The sequence below is a fragment of the Cladophialophora psammophila genome, assembly GCF_000585535.1.
Source record: "Cladophialophora psammophila CBS 110553 chromosome Unknown aczJe-supercont1.13, whole genome shotgun sequence".
In the NCBI taxonomy this organism is placed as follows: domain Eukaryota; kingdom Fungi; phylum Ascomycota; class Eurotiomycetes; order Chaetothyriales; family Herpotrichiellaceae; genus Cladophialophora; species Cladophialophora psammophila.
The window spans coordinates 408,619-424,710 of NW_006912934.1; the positions used below are offsets into that span (position 1 = coordinate 408,619).

Here is a 16,092-nt window from a genome sequence, read left to right on the forward strand (position 1 = left end):
CCTCGCTCAAAACCATCATTCTCGGTTTGGCTCATTTTGTTTCCTTCTTCTCCTCGGCGGGCTTCGTGTTGACCAGCCCGGACAAGAAGCCGCCGAAGCCTTCGGGCTTCTTCATGTCTTCCCAGCTCTGTCGACGTTCGGAGTGAACGCCTCGGTTTGCCATGAGGCCGGAGAAGATGCCGCCTTGGTTGGACGCGGAGGACTGCCGTTCAGCCGGGGGATGGGTTAGTCATTGGACGAGGTGAAGAAGAGATAGCTAGGCAACAGCCTTAAACAAGAAGGTAGGTATATACTTACCCGTCGACGTCCGGCAATCGCAGCCGCAACGCCTCCGCCGGGGGGGCTCGTGGCAGGAGGCGAGCTCGCCTTGGGCACCTCGGCCGGCTTGTTTGCACTCGATCCGCTCATCCTTCTTGCGGGCTCATGCACTTCTCTCCCAGACATGCCCAGGAATCGCCTATCGCCGCCCCAGGCGTCAGGGTTGGAGAGCACCATCTTCTCCACGACCGGGTAGTCGGGCAGAGCTGGTGTAGCTCCGACGGCTGCGGCTGGGGCGGCGTTGGTGAGGACGGGGGAATCGGCGGTCTTGTCGCTGCCAGAGGAACCGGACATGCGGCGTGTGCTGCCTTCGTGGACTTCGCGGCCCGTGGGCCACATGAAGCGGCGGTCTTGCCAGGACGAGGAAGAGGACATGGTTAGGACGTTACCCTGCTACTGATACTCCCAGTAGCCCACGCCTCAAGGGGGAGATGTCTGAAGTAATACAGATTGGGGGAGAAGGGTCTGGGACTGGGATGTGTGGCTTGGGACTTGTTTGTTTGGAGTGACGACGGTAGAAATAGAAGCAAGTGATGGGTTGCGAGATATGGGATGAGGTGACAGATGGGAGATTACAAAGAGCTACGGTCGAAGAGGCACCACCAGCACCTCAAGCTACCTTTGCCCCCCCCCCCCTCGCCCCCAGCTTCCCTGCTCGCCTGGAATGCTCACATGTGAGCGGGCAAGGCGGAATAAGGGTCTCTCGCTCACTCCATCCCCGCCTTCGACTCTTAGAGGTCGAGAGGTGTTTGGTGCGTCTGGGGTAATTTGGCCCGAACTAGTCCTAACTGGATGTGGTGAGCTGATCTGGCTGATGACGTACTGCATATACCAGGCAATTTAGCCGAAGCCTCCCACAATTTCAAAGGTACGTGGGATCCTGGTGGGATATTAGACTAATTACCCAGTACTCGGGGGATTCTCAACTCACTTTAGCTTCTAATGAACATCTACTAAGGAGCTAATTTTACCCGTCTTCAGAAAGGTATCTTAAATCGATAATTTTATGATTCAGCAAAGTTACCTATCCTACGAATTCTTACATCACCTAATAATATTACCCCTCGAGTCCGACTTAGAGCGAATTGGAGGCCTCGGCTGGGGAATGCAGACATTGGCAGCATCTGGTTGCTATCAACGGTCGCTGCTGGCGAATCACTCACTGGTAGGACTCCCCCTTTTCCTTGAAGACGGAGCGGAAACTTGGTTAGGGCACATGTACGGAGTACTTATGGAGATAATGTGGTCAGTAGCTAAGCCATTCTGGACCGAGCAATGCTGCTTGGACTTGATTCATACTGGATTCATAGCCATCGTCTTCCCGCTGGCGACTGCATCAATACCTCAGAACGCTGGGTCCGCTGCAATATCAACTTCCGGCAGAAAGGCTTCGGAAATGATTCCTTGCTAGGCCCTGGCGTATCTGTTTTTCTCATACCAGGCACGTAGATGTGAGCCGTGGGCTTGGCCGTAATGTTTGGCGCAAAGTTCAGAAATATGATCAGCCCAGCTGAAGGGAGTCTGTACTTTCACCTTACCACATACGCCCAAGTCTCGAATCCCACGCCGAGGGTGAATGTGTTAGTGAGGCTGACCATCAAGAAGCTCGAGATGGAGTGCGATTGCAATAAAAGAACACGATAAAGGAAGCGATTAGACTGTGGTCGCAGTCATCTCAGACCCCGACATTGGTTATGCTCGAGCTCAGGCTGCACTAGTCCCTTCGCGAGAAGGGGTCGGACTTCTGAGACAGGAATATATCGTCTATCGCCAGCAATGGTGATGCCTTCCACCTGCAGCGCTGATTTTATGCTCGAGATTTATTCTCCTTCATCACCATCTCCATCCTTTGCCGAGCCTATAAATGGAAGGAGGAGCCGTTCTTCTTCAGCTTCGTAGATGCGCTGCGTGCATAGGAGGCAGTCAGCCAGCCCATCTCACCCCAAGAAAGGCCCCGAGGAAATGAGACGGTGGGTGCATGATACAACTCACCTCAATTGCTCGGTTTGCCGTCAACCAGCTTGCGATGAGCATGCTCTGTAATACCCAGCTTTTGCGGAAGACACCACTCCGGAACCGCCCCGCGTGCCAGGTATCGAAGCCCCGGTGTGGGAAGTTGGAATCCAGATGCAGCTGGAGCAATTGCGGGAACCGATCAAGTGCTCGCTGTGACTTTCGCACGGCATCGCGATAGAATCCGACTGTGCCGAGAAGAAAGCCAGCACACGCCGAAACCAGAAAGGGGATTGTGGCGGTGTCGAAGATCATGGCGCCAATCGAGGCGCCACTCATGCCCAGGAAAATGGAGCCCACCGTGCCGGAGATGATGGCGCGTGCCATGCTGAAACATGACGCGGTCAGTACCTAGTATCTCCAAAAGGGGTATTGGCCTCTGGGCAGAGCAAGGAGAGATACGCGTACAATATTCCCGGGCCGCTGCAGCGAGGAGAAACCATTAGAACCAGCAAGACTTGTTCGAATTGGCGGCTGTTCGTCCTCACCTCACATTTCCCCAGCCTCCGCCCAGGCGTAGGATGTTTCTGTACGCGTCCGTAAACCCACTAGTTGTGAGGGCTTCGTGCCCAGGGGCTGAATTGCGGAAAGACATGATCCTCTGTCGGAAGCTCTCCAATTACTCGGTCATTCAGCGGTATTCGACAAAGGTGTACAGATTACCTCGTTGACTGCGGGAAGCTTTCAGGCCAATTGGTTAGATGGGCAAGATGGGCAAGATGGGCAAGATGGGCAAGATGGGCAAGATGGGCAAGGATGGGCTCAATGGCTAGATGGCTGCGCAAAGGCGTCTTGTGGACGGACGTACTGGGTACTCGTTGAGGCTCGGTCGGAGCATTCGACAAAGCCAGGACTCGCCAAGGACTCGCCCAACCACCCCTTTTCTTGTGCCTCGAGAAATGGGAGCAACTTTATTTCCCCAGGTGCAGAGAATATCTGCTCAACACGCATGCCATTGACAAGGTCGGTCGGCAGAAAGACCCAACCCCCATCAGCTCTGGCGCAATGCAAGTGGCACCCAGCCCTCAGGAGAGTGGCCGGATGGGCCTAGGCTTGGTCATTATCGGTGGGTTGATGGTTGTGAGCAAATTTCCCTTTGGAAAAAGGGTGGCTGAGGGGTGCTGAGCACGTTTTTCCTGGCGCAAGGTTCTTGGCCTCGTTTCTCTCACGCCGCATAAGAACGGGACCAAAACAATGCTTGATTGGATCTCCTTATTGAATACCTGCTCACAGAATTTGGGTTGTTCACTCGACCGTGCCGACGCCCTATATTCGAAGATGACCTCCTCGCCGGATGCCCATTTTGATATGGGCCGAAGAGGGAACATCTCTGTAACCATCAAGGCCACTGCATCTAGGTAGCATCCCGTGTTTCAAGGTCGAGAGGGACAACATCGCTATTCAACGTCTCAAATCCTCATCAGTGCCCTGCAATCTCACGCTTTCATCCCAAGAATGGGTCACTGTGGGTGTCGACAAGGTAGGAACGGCCAGCACTCTGGCCTACAAAGCTGCGGCTCTCAATCAAGTGAAGATCACTGACCGCAATCCAAGATACCGTCGAATCAGGTCATCCTCGTCGTCTAAACATGTCTCCCTCAAGATATCAGGGCGAGTTTGCCTTATGGGTCGGCAACATCCCCCCAAACACCACGATCATGAGTCTGCGACACTATTTCTCCGAACCGTCTCCGCTGGATCTGCTCAGCATCTCCTACAACCCCGACGCGAGATACTCCTTCGTCAATTTCAGCTCCGAGTCCGCGCGCCTTTCGGCAATCAAGCAAGCAGCCTCTCGACTCTTTGACGGCAGGCGCCTGGATTGCCGTATCCGGCAAGGGTCCATGAGCAGGTCGACCAAAGTAAACTATGGACTGAACAACAACAGAGGACCGCTGAACCGATCAAGTTCGATCTGCTGTGACAGGGCGAAAAGCCTGTGGGGCAAAGTGGAGGAATTCTCGCACTTCCCCGAGGCTGACAGGTCGTCATGGGGGAAGGAGAAGTATTTCATCATCAAGAGCTTCTCGCTAGAGGCCCTCTACCAGAGTCTCGAGACTGGTCGATGGCATGTGCCCAAGCGTCACATTGAGCGATTGAACCATGCATTTCAGGTAAGTGATAGTGGACATGATGGCAGTGGAACGTTTTCTTTATAAAATCGATCTCCTTTCGCTGACCAGTGAACCTCTTTCGATTTGTCCCTTAGACAGCCAGCAAAGTGTACTTGATCTTCTCCGTGAACGGCTCAGGCTGTTTCTTCGGCTATGCGACTATGCGCTCGGAGATTCGAGTTGACGAAGATGACCCCGCGCTATATAGCGACGAAGTCCAGATATCCCGACGCGACGTCGACGTCGACGACGACTCCGGATCCAGCCAAGCGGAGACCGAAAGCTCTTTGCGGCCCGCACCGAGGTCGAGGACGGAATCGCTCGCGTCGTCCGACTCGTCGTCAACCTCATTCTCATCCTCATCCTCGTCCGGCTCGATCGTCTACCAGCCTGAACGACGGAGAATAATATGGGAGGCGTCGTGGCCCCGGAGGACCATTAGGCAGTCCACGTCTCCAGAGGAACACCCGCCCGCATCAGTAGCACCAGCACCAGCAGTATCGAGTTCATACTTCACTAACGAATCATCAACACACTCCCAGCCCCTGGCAGAACCGAAACCTAGGGACACCACGAGCCAAACACCTCCCCCCCGACGTCCGCGTCTGTCTTCCGCAGAGTCCATCCTCAACCGGCTCTGGCCCGACGAGCACCGCGACCCGGCCTTCCTCGCCACGCTCGACCGCTTCAGCAGCCCGTGCCCGATCAAATGGCTGTCGACGCAGAGCCTGCCGTTCAGCGCGGTCCGCGGCCTGACGAACCCCTGGAACGACGACAAGGAGGTGCACATCGCGCGCAATGTCACGCCCGTGGAGCCCAGCGTCGCGGCTGCGCTGCTTGGGTACTGGGGCGTGGCGGCGGCGGAGAGGAAGAAGACGGGAACGAGCGGGATTGTTCGTGCTGGGCAATTTGGGCGAACTGAGTCAGGTTGAGTGGATGGTTCTCTCTCCAGACATGACGTCTTGGCTTTCCACTTAGATGGATGTAAATGCACATATACATATTTGTATGGACGATGAAGATCCAGGCTTTATATCGGAGAGAAAGTGGGAAGGAAGACCTTACTAAGGATAATAAAGATGATGACGATCATGATCATGATCATGTCCCTTAGATCTGGGCAGGTTTGCCTCGCTATACTTTGCCGTGCTTTGCTTTATCGTTCTACTCTCCGCCATCGGATTTGGGGAGCATTGCCCCGCCCACAACCCCAAACCCTTCCCACTTGGCAACAGGAACGCCTCGCCAAGCAATGATTTCTTTCTTTTGTCCCCTTCTAGCACACGTACGCCATGTAGCGCCACGCGCTCGTCCCTCGGCGGCAGATACACCTGGCAGCCTCTTTCCACCCGAGTGTCGCGCCCGACCACCGAGGTATCCAAGGTCTGTCTATCTACACAGGTCGCCGTCGCCAGTTTCAAGACGCCGACCTGCCTTGCCTGCCTACCTCCCCCAGAGTCCCCCTCACTCTCGGATGGAGGCACTGCCATATGCGGCTCCGCCGAGACGCGCCTCGAACGCAATCCCGTCGCGACCGACCGTGGCCGCGATCGAATAGTGCAGGTCCATGTGCTTTGCGCCGCTCGGCGCATGCAACACCTTGGGCGCTTCTGAGAAGTCGCACGTCAGTTCGCTGACGGTCGTCACGCCGGCTGGGGATGGGGCAGTATGTCAGCAATTTGCCAGGTAGAAAACCGGTCCTCGAACCTTAGAGACGGAGGACGCGGTGTGGTAGGGGCGTGTAACATACGGTGATGCAAATCAGTGGGTAGATCCGTTTCAACTCGCGATGTGACAATGGCGTGCGACCATCTCTGCACCGACTTGCCCAGGCGCACTGGATGGGCCATAGAGATCTTGAACTCGTTTGTATCATTCGGCTGCTTTCCCTGTTCCATAGAAGGTACCAACCAACCGGTCAGTGGGATTTTAGCACTTTTGTCACGCAGAAGTCAGTGGGAATGGCAAAACACAATGTAGCACGTACCGCGAGGACAATCCATTTGATTTGGTCGCGTGCATAAACCCGTCCGTCGGTTTCATCTCTGAAAAGCGCCTGGTCGCGGTGTAGATTTGGATTGTAGAGCCTGTTGCAGACGATGCCGTACGAAATGCGGGCCACGCGGCGGTATACCAGGTTGCTGACCAGGTCGCCACTCTGAGATGCAAACAGCCGAGCACGAGACATAATCAGGCCTCTGATCACTGCTAGCTGTCTAAGAATGACATCAGTTCAATATATCTCGGTTCCCAGAGCGATACCTATCTCTTACGGATCTGGAGCATGGGCGAATTTGGTCGCTGGCGTTATAAATCGATGCGACCTGAGACGCAGGTACCTGTGCCGGAACTGGTCGAGGACATATGGAGAACTTGCAAGCCCGCCAGAGAGGACTATATGACTCTGAAAGAAATGTTAGCCGCCGCGCGAGTAAAAGGCGACGGCAAAATGCCGTGTATCGAGATCATCTTACTGCCTGTAGATCAGGTGTAGCGGAAAGCGCTTTGTCCATTTGGTGGTCTACCAGCTGGAATATCTGCCTGAGTTGTTCATCAAATAGTTGCTGTAGTTCGTGGCTAAGGAAACAAGATATGGTCAGCATGCTTGAAGAAACACGGATGCAATCGTGTCGATCAGCGTGTCCATATGCAGCCGTCTCTGATGAGGAAGACACTCAAAACACTAGCACAAAGGGCATATTGCAGAACAGCCATAGCAAACGCGGGCTCCACTTACGTCGTCAGTAATAAAAAGCCCCTTTCTACCTTTGCCTCCTCGGAGTTGAAATCGCTCGGTAAACCTGGCACTCGTAGTCTCCCCGCAATCACCATTTCATCGGGACCAAACACGGCTTTTCTAGTTTGGAACTGTCCGGCAGTCATCTCGCGTACCACGCCCTCGACAGAGAGCTGGTAACGTCCTAGCTCTGCCTCGACACGGGCCAATCTGTGCGTCGCGAGTTGCTGAAAGCCGATGTCGATCATGGCGCTGCCAACGCCGTTGTCTGAAAGAGAGATTTAATTGACATTCCAACACAAGAAAGGTGATGAAAGAGTCTTCACCTTCAACTGCGTCCAACTGTTCGAACTCCAAAGATGGATTCGGTTGATTGGTAACTTTGAGGAGAGATAGTTTCTAAGTTTGACCGCTCCATTACTCTATCGATCAGACTCGAGGGCTTCAGTTCTCCTACAGTTGTCATTCCACCTAAATCGGCAACTAGAATGACGCTTCCGTACTAGATTATTGAGATTGAGCATTTGATAATCATGCAGCAGGGCCAACTTACCGAATATCGTACACCCGCATCAGTAACGGCGGAAACGGCTGCCGCTTCGGCTTCGGTCATGTCGAAAGAGCAGCTGTGCCCTTGGCCGGCACTGCCAAAACCAGCCTGTATAACCAGATTTTCGAACCTCTGCCTAACGCCAACGCTCCAAGACGAAGGTATGGGGAAGTCGAATTCAATCTCTGCATTGTGCCATGAGTGGACGATTCCTTGGAAACCCTCTTCGATGTGGCGATAGAGCATTCGGAGGAAGTCCAGACATAACGATTGGACGTGATCTGAGGTTTCTGGTAAGTGGCGAGACTCTTTCCGGCTCTGTTTGGCGGTCTGCAGAACTACAGGGTCGAGGAATTCCTTAAAACCATTGAACAGTAGAGTCTCTTTGTCTTCTGCATCGCGTCTTGCCAAGAACCCCCAGGATAAGAGTTCGCCGTGGCGATAAGCGGGCACAGTTGGCACCTGGCAGACATTAGTGCGAAGGGAATTTGTTATCTCGGAATGGAAGTATCCCATCAAAACCACTCAACAGGTAAGAAACGTATAAATTACCTTGTTCTGCGCTGCGAAGCCGATTCCTGGCCACCTCTGAAGAATGTGTAGTGTTCCGTTGCCCGGCGCGCTGCTCCTTGTATTCCACCATCCAACGCCTATTTCCAGTTAGCTTTCGTGCTACACTAGTCACCAATACACAAAGGCGAGAGCAGACAAAGAGACAGCCTATACCTGTACAAGTCATGCCAAAATCGATCGCGATGACCAGTTGTGGCTGGGCTCGTAAAGGTCTTTTCCACCGAGCCTTGGTACTCAGGCCAGCTTCAGGGTATTCCGGAGCGTCAAAAAACTCATCCGAGGTTCGTGTCTGTATTGTTCTGTCTGAATAATCGTGATCGATAAAAGACGCGGTGTAGGTTGTAGTGTTATCCACTACTCTCTGGAACATATCCCCCTCTGCGATGTCTCCACGGCCTTTGAGATCTCTAATGTATAACTGCAGAGAACCCATGCATTGGTAGAGAGTCGTAACTTGCGCAGGTATCTGAGCCGTTTCGAGCCGTATTGCTGCCGTGTCGCTCAGTATCTTGTTGGTGTTATCCTTGGTTTCCAGGGTCAAGAAACTGACCAGATCAGCGGCGTTCTTGGGTTCAGTATGTTTTTGCCCCCAATGGGTTCTGCAGAATTCAACAGATCGAACAAGAGGTTAAGGAAGTATTTCAGGAGGGAAAGTTAGGCAATGGAGGAAAATTGATACTCAAGTGCAGGGATTAATCTTCTGGTTCATATGAACAAATGGGTAAAGCTAATATATCACGGATCCCAGGAAAGCGAGAGTTGGTACTGACATTGAGGCAATCAGAAGCGCAATTGCAATGGCTGATTTGTGCCCCTCTAGCTTCGACTTTAGACCCATCAACTTTTCTCGTTTCGACAGCGACCACTTCAGGCGTCCGAAGAGTCCGGCGGAGGACAGCTTTCGCAAGAGATCTCCCATTTCCTTCGTCACGCCGTCACAATTCCCGAGTGTATCGAGGAGATTCTGGCGCAACGAGGCAGGATACTTCGCCATGTTGTCGTCGTCGCGCATGCTCTCGAGACTCGTTGAGAGGGCCTTGAGTTCTTGAAGCAGCTCTTGCATGTCATTGCGCGCGTCTTTAAATTGAGAGGCAAAAGCATTGACCTGGGCTGAAAGCTGAGCGATGGCGGCAATAGAGCCTATGGAGGCTGTGGTGATGGAGAAGGGATCCATGCCTTCCACCCATCGCGGATTCCAGGAGGAGGATTCAGGTGACCATAACTGCGTTCAGCTTGAGAATCGGCACCTGCAATTTATAAGTGCCACAGAGGTGTAGTTCCTTCAAGAGAGCGATGGCGGGGTAGGAAAACAAACATGCCAAGATGAGTCCAAACTGCTCACATCGTCACCCGCAGCTCAACTTCGGTTCAGCCTCGCACTGGTAATCGCCCAGGCTGTCTCCTCAACCAGTACCATCGATATACTTGCCCACGGTGTCTAGCCCTCATCGGCTCCACAATGAGGGCTTACAGCCAGCGATGTGGAGGGAAAAGTGGGATTTGTTAGATACAATTTTGTTCGGACAGATGCAGAAGATAGTTCTTCGTTCCAGATGAGGGTCCTCATGGTAGGCTGGTGTATTCTTTCTTGCACGGTTGGTTATTAACTTTGATGGCTGTAAGAACGTTAGACGAACCCCATTGAAGGCAGCTGCCTCAGTCGCTTGGGGATGTGTTTAATCGCCCTTGAATAGTGAAGACCTTGGAAACGAGCCAGAGCGCTATGGTGGCTGCTCATTCTGTAGAGCCACTGCCTCCGTGGGCAATCTGAGATTCTCCTTCAGAGTCCGCGATCTGTTCCCCCGGTGCAACGGTAACCTCCTCTCTTTCGGTAAGCAGTCTTTCCAGTCCAATGGTAAGTTCCTCTGTTTCCTCGATGCGGCTCCAGCAGCTCCGCGAGAGCTCCTCGCGAGAACACATGATCATTCGCAGTAAGTCATCCACGCTTTCAAACAGCTTCAACAATATTTCAGCCACCTCGAATAACCAGCTGCGTCCGTGCTGCCTCGCAGGGAGCCTCCCAATTGTTTGCATTATAGTGGTCTTCATTCCCCTCATATCTCGCATTGTATTAATATTTTTTTCTTCCCGTATCAGACACATGGTCATCACTTTCAGTCCCAGACACTTCCTTCTGAAGTCTATAAGTTCACTTGCCCATCGACGATAATGCTCTACCTGCAGCACAGTCTGGGGTTGAGTGTCAATGTCAGGTGATCTTATTTGTTCTGTACGTAGCTGTTAGTCTAGAAAGCTTACATTTTGTACCAGCTGAGTCACTTGAAGAGAGTCCACCTACTTGATAGCAAGATTTCGTAATCCGTAAGTGTGTGTCGCATGTGGCATATCCACATGGCATACTCCATTCCTAGAAATAAAGTGCGGCAGGAATTGCAAGGGATACTATCATCGCACTGGCCAAGGGGTCAGCCTCCATAGGTATAGGCTCACATCATCTACTTTACCTTTTTCTTCAAGATTCTGCAGGGGGGGCAAGAGCCGCCAACTTCGACAACTTCTCTCCTGTTCTGCTTCTGAGCATCGGAAAGTTTCTTTGGGAGCGGAGGGCCAAGAGTGAAGCATCGGTAACCGTCGAGTGGTATACGCGTGCGAGATCTCTTGCGCCTGGGACGTCGAGGTATCAATTCCAAACCACGACTTTGACGTGTTTTTGATGGCACCAAACACGGCCTTAGCTGACCATGGCCGTCCAGTGACTGAAGCGAACCAGACTGGACTGAGCCGTTAAATATACCCGTCCCCTCGCAGGTCTGGAGTGAGAGCTGCGGTGCGATGTAACTTGCCGTTGGTAACTGTTGCTCCCAGTGCTCGTTGGTTGACTGAAACGTTAGCTAGATCTAGTGCACATCTGAAAAACCTTACTGTATTGTTCATGAAGGGGGGTTCCGCAGGTGACTGATCGACAGGCAGTAAGTCAAGCTGGGATATCCGCAGCGGGTCATGTAGCGGAAGGACATCCAAGACCTGATCTTCCGGTACAGCATGAACGGGGTGTGTCAGATTCTGCTCTTGCTGTTGGCCTGTCGGAGGAATTGCAGTGCTAGCCGGTACAAGGCCATATGCCGTTGGGTCGCAGTCAAAGACATCGAAATCATCGAAGTCAGCCAGCGGCATCTCGATATCTTCTTTGAAGGGATTCGACTGGTGCTGTGGCTGAAGGAAGGTGCATGGCTTGTCGAGTTCGTGTGGTACATCGGCATCAGGCTGAGAGTCTGCAGCTTTGTGTGACCCTGTAAAAAGTTCTTCGAAGGTGATGAATTGAGAAAGAAAGGCATCGTCCTCTGTGACGTCCATCATGAATGAATGATCATCGGGACCTTGGTTGCTTGTATCAAAAAGAAGGGAGGCATAAATTTCAGAAGAGCAGCATCGAGCTTTAAGTGCGCCGTGGGAAACAAGGCTAGCCTCCATCAATTTCTAGTCGTAAGTAGGACCTGCATCCGGAGGCCCGAAGTAGTATAGCTTAATTGTTACTAGGTTTGTTACGTTCCCGTAGGCTTCAATCGGTATAGCGTTCGGCGATAGAGACCAATCAGATAAGTCCAGGAACTGTACTAGGAATATTACGGTATGTAACGAGCCTTATCACGTAGACCAATGGACTAGAATTTGCTTGTAGACGTATGCTGACTTTGTGATACTGTCATAAGAGAGCAAATGACCATAATTTGAACTCATAGCCGCAGGCTCAAAATGGGTAAGAGGCAGAATTAAGCACATTGCACAGCATCTGAAGCGCTGCCAGTAACAATGATATAATAGGTACACTGAACTCTGCATCGTGCGCGGAGAGCCCAGAACGGATCATCAGCTTTGCTACTCCTTAGCCTCCTCGACAAAAATATGAACGTAAATCAGCCGTGGTCACGAGCGGACATGTTATCACTCCTCCAGCTCCTAGCCATGATACTGATTCCTCTCACACGCTGGCTGGTGACTATGTGTAAGTCGTACAGGCTCCGCCGTGGCAAGGCATATGATGCTGACCTCGTAGATGGGCGGGACTTCTTTGTACCTGAAAATCTTGCGTGGATGCTCAACAACGCTATCCAGAGATTGATTCGGGTTGGCCGGTGAGAAGCGTGAGCCGCAACGCAACCTACGAGAAAGGGACGGACAGGTATACCGTTGGGCAAGGCCACCTTGCGTTTGGAGCAGGGGATATGTAGGGGAACAGAAACATGCACATCTTACGATCATGTACCACCACGGGCATAAGAACTTCTCAACTTTCGCAAAACACTACTTGGGTGGCTGCATTCAACAAGGCGGAAAGAAAAGAAACTGGCGTTGGCGATACTAAGGCCAAGTGTAGAATCAGAGCGTGATAGATGTTTCCGAATGGAGACTGGACCAAACTCAGACAGATTGCCGCCATTGTGTTCGAATGCTATTGGACTACAGGTGTGCCGATGGATGATGCGCGCTTCTCAGAGAGCTATTAGAAATGTTGTCAATAATGCTCGGCTGGATATTGAGCTGCTGTCCTGTGGTTGAGACGGGGTACGGCGATATTGCCTCCTGGAGTATCTTCCATTCCCTAACCTCTTCCCTCCACAAATAGTGGTGGGTGGTGAAATCCATCACCGACAAGCATGACGGAAAAGTCTAGAAAAGAAGTTCCCATAGAGAGCAAAATAATTGCACTCATCATCCAGTCTAGACATTGAGGTTAGGTGAAGCCAACAGAATGCATAAGAAGAGATGGGGAGGTGGAGGATAGGCCGTCACTAGGCGTCTTAAAGTCGATCGACAGTATTGCTTCCAGTGAATGGATGGAGACAATGCCTGTTGGTGTTTGATTTGAAAAGGCCAGTCGGCACATGAATGACATATATTGCTGCCGGGCGTTTTCTGCTCAAGCAAAATTATGCCGTATATTTCGGCAACTCCTCCATCTGCTCAAACTCGGCCATCGAAATCTCATAGCCCAAATGCCTCTTGAGCAACTCGTGGGTAACAAATCTCTCCGGCGTGTTGCCTTGCGCATCGACGAAGGAGACATGGTGGTTGACGTCGCTGATGCGTTGCAATTCGTTAGCATGGCGATGGTGATGCGGACACCCGTCCACGCCAATGAGGAAAATGGTGACGTGAGCCCACGAAAGGCCCAGAAGATCCAGTTCGAACTCGTCCATGTCGGTGGCTTCGCCGTCGAGTAGGAGAAGCAAGCGTAGCATGGGCGTTTCTGGCCCGGCTTGCCATCCGTACACCGGATGATGTGTGGCAGACTCGGAATGCTTCTGGAAATGCAATTCTTTGACCTTCTGCCAGCCGGTCATGACGCGCGTTCCGCCTCCAAGCTTGACCCTGCGCCACATTGCATCGAGATTCTGGTGGTTGACGGTACCGATGTAGTGGGCGGAACTGGAGAAAGTCGTCAGATCATAGCCGCGGAACTGGTGGTCGTGGTTTGCCATGGCATCGGTGAACCGTCGGATGATTGCTTTGGCAACATCTATATTACACATTCAGTATTATGGACAAACCCCACGGTCCCGGGTTGCTTGGGGCATTTACCTTTGTTCTTTGGCTGCGTGGATCTGGAGTAGCCGGTGATAAGATACTGGTCGTAGTTCGGTCGCACTGGGTCAAAATCCATGGATCCAGAAACATCCAACAGAATCATCGTGTCGTCTGTCGGTACTTCCGGTCGATCGTAAGCCACAAAGGGCGTGGGCATGACCTGCTTGGAGTAGCCAACAGAGGTATGTTGGAGGTGGCAGGTGTCGGTGGCGGAGTAGTACTCGGGAGGCGGTTCAACGGCTGTGGCCATTCTAGCACGAGCCATGTTCATTTCCGAAATAAAGTCCGGCTTCATTCTCATCCCAACACTGCCTTCTCTGTGGTTCAAGACCCAGTAGAGCCGTTCCTCGGCGGTATCCTCGTACCCTCGCCAGGCAGGGGTAATTCCTCGCCATCCGGCGGCGGCCTCGATGCTGAATTTTAGCGGATTAGAGGCTTGGTTGGCCCAAGCCACCGGAATAGGCTCAAAGTAACCGGCTCTGAGCAGGTGAAGATACTGAATGGGATGGCGAGCACGGAGGTCCGCAATCTTCCTGGTCATCCCAACCTTCTCCTGATATACTGCCACAATATGGCGCCACTGCTCATCGGGCCACCTGCCTTCCTCCTCTGCCAGGATTGCGTCCCGTAGCTCACGGCCTTGGTACACCATCTTCTCTGTCTTCGCAGCCGCTCTCTCTTCCGAAGATTTGATGCCAAAGGATTGCCTAAAACTAGCAAGCCTCGATATTTTGGCAGGCTTGGCCGCACTTCCATTCGCAGAAGAAGAGGCTCCTTCCTGTCGCGTATCATTTGAATCTTTCTCGTCACTTGCCTTGATGGATCGCTTCTTATCGTTGGCCGCCATGATCCTCAACTGGGACATTGCGGCTTCAAGGGCGCCCTCATTCCAGATATCGACCTTGGGCTCGGCGGCGTCAATGTTTGCTTGCGCCTCAGCGTTCAGGCGATTGTTGAGCGCAATAGTCTGGTGGATTGACTGGGCGTGGTATTTTGGCTGCGGTCTTGACACTCCCCAGTTAGATTGGGCGTAGTAGCCGTATGGCGACACGACGCGGAATCTGTAGGGGTTCCTGTTAAATATGCCTGCGTTTTGATAATAGTCGTTGTAGGCCCTCTCTCCTATGCAGGCGGAGAAAGAAACGTGTCAGCCAAGTCAAACAGGGCGCAAGGAACGTCAAACGGCAATGCTAACCTGGATACATGACTGCCTTCGACCACATTTCTTGGACTCCATATCGACTCCATTTCATCCTCTGGTAGTTGTGGATAGGACAACTGCAGTAATATTCCGTCTCGTGTTCGGGCTCAATCTCACTGTTGTAGATCCCATACTGCAGCTGGACATTCTGCAGTGCATTCTGCATTTGTTGCTGCCCGAACGTCAGTTTGGTGTCTGCCACTGTCACATTCGAGCGAAAATAAAACCCACTTCATCTCTGGCACGAACTTTGCCTGCTTCGATGACTTGATTGGTATGGTGACGAATAGATGGAGTCCGGCTCGCTGCATTCCTGGGTGGTGGATATGACGGCGGCGCATAAGCTGGAGGATGATCACTTTTCCCGTCGCCAGTTTGCTTGACGTTCAGCTGCGGAGCGTGAACAGAAGCGTGAACCGTGCTTGCTGCAGCTATGGCGCCACATTGTTCTTGTGCCTGGAGGTCTTTTGCAAAGTGCCAATCTTCATGTTCGTCTTTTGAGTCTGAAGCAATTGTTTGGCCGCACCGAGCGCAGAAGTACCGATCCGCGGTCTTCTCAGAAGCATCAGATACCAGATCAACTGGATTTCCAGCTTTCTTCTGTTCAACGCTGCTGCTCTTTTGCTTTGACTCCATACCAGCAATATCCAGTGGGGACAGTGTTGGGGCAACAGGTCGTGCGGCAGCAAGACCTGTTGTCTAAATATGTACGTAAGATGCGCCCGGGGCTGTGCAACGTCGGGTACGTCAACATGTGTGGCCTCTCCAATAATATCAACCAGCCGTCAATCTCGCCTCGGCAGTGCGCATGATGGAGTCTGGGGTTTCGACCCTTGCCATCTAGCGAGGAGATAAGCATCGTGCCCAGTCACGAGCCAAGATCTGCCACACGTGAAGGTAACCCGACAAGCTTTCTCCAAGTCTCTTGAAGCCATTTATTATTCGCGCAGTTCAGCCGCAGCCGAGTGGCGGGAGATGGTGTTCTGGGAGGAAAGATTATGCAGAATTCACCGTTCCATCCACAGCGATGCGATGGTGG

The 16,092-nt window shown here is 52.4% G+C and overlaps 5 protein-coding genes across 5 annotated transcripts; 1 reads left to right on the forward strand and 4 right to left on the reverse strand.

The window, feature by feature from the left end:
* Window positions 1–31: 31 nt before the first annotated feature.
* A1O5_08261 (uncharacterized protein) lies at window positions 32–693 on the reverse strand (the record flags this gene model as incomplete). Its single annotated transcript, XM_007748844.1, has 2 exons — window positions 32–202; window positions 298–693. The coding sequence occupies 2 exons, from the start codon at window positions 691–693 to the stop codon at window positions 32–34; spliced, it is 567 nt and encodes a 188-aa protein (XP_007747034.1).
* A 1,445-nt stretch (window positions 694–2,138) lies between these two features.
* A1O5_08262 (uncharacterized protein) lies at window positions 2,139–2,658 on the reverse strand (the record flags this gene model as incomplete). The annotated part of the gene is made up of 2 exons (XM_007748845.1): window positions 2,139–2,222; window positions 2,311–2,658. 2 exons carry the CDS (start codon window positions 2,656–2,658, stop codon window positions 2,139–2,141), a joined length of 432 nt encoding a protein of 143 aa, XP_007747035.1.
* Window positions 2,659–3,920: 1,262 nt separating this feature from the next.
* Window positions 3,921–5,377, forward strand: A1O5_08263 (uncharacterized protein; the record flags this gene model as incomplete). Its single annotated transcript, XM_007748846.1, has 2 exons — window positions 3,921–4,445; window positions 4,541–5,377. 2 exons carry the CDS (start codon window positions 3,921–3,923, stop codon window positions 5,375–5,377), a joined length of 1,362 nt encoding a protein of 453 aa, XP_007747036.1.
* Window positions 5,378–5,909: 532 nt separating this feature from the next.
* A1O5_08264 (uncharacterized protein) lies at window positions 5,910–9,479 on the reverse strand (the record flags this gene model as incomplete). The annotated part of the gene is made up of 12 exons (XM_007748847.1): window positions 5,910–6,097; window positions 6,196–6,334; window positions 6,433–6,661; window positions 6,719–6,849; window positions 6,920–7,022; window positions 7,183–7,450; window positions 7,509–7,581; window positions 7,640–7,684; window positions 7,736–8,194; window positions 8,285–8,382; window positions 8,459–8,904; window positions 9,076–9,479. The coding sequence occupies 12 exons, from the start codon at window positions 9,477–9,479 to the stop codon at window positions 5,910–5,912; spliced, it is 2,583 nt and encodes an 860-aa protein (XP_007747037.1).
* A 3,715-nt stretch (window positions 9,480–13,194) lies between these two features.
* On the reverse strand, window positions 13,195–15,689 carry A1O5_08265 (uncharacterized protein; the record flags this gene model as incomplete). The annotated part of the gene is made up of 4 exons (XM_007748848.1): window positions 13,195–13,784; window positions 13,847–14,974; window positions 15,048–15,225; window positions 15,285–15,689. The coding sequence occupies 4 exons, from the start codon at window positions 15,687–15,689 to the stop codon at window positions 13,195–13,197; spliced, it is 2,301 nt and encodes a 766-aa protein (XP_007747038.1).
* Window positions 15,690–16,092: the final 403 nt, after the last annotated feature.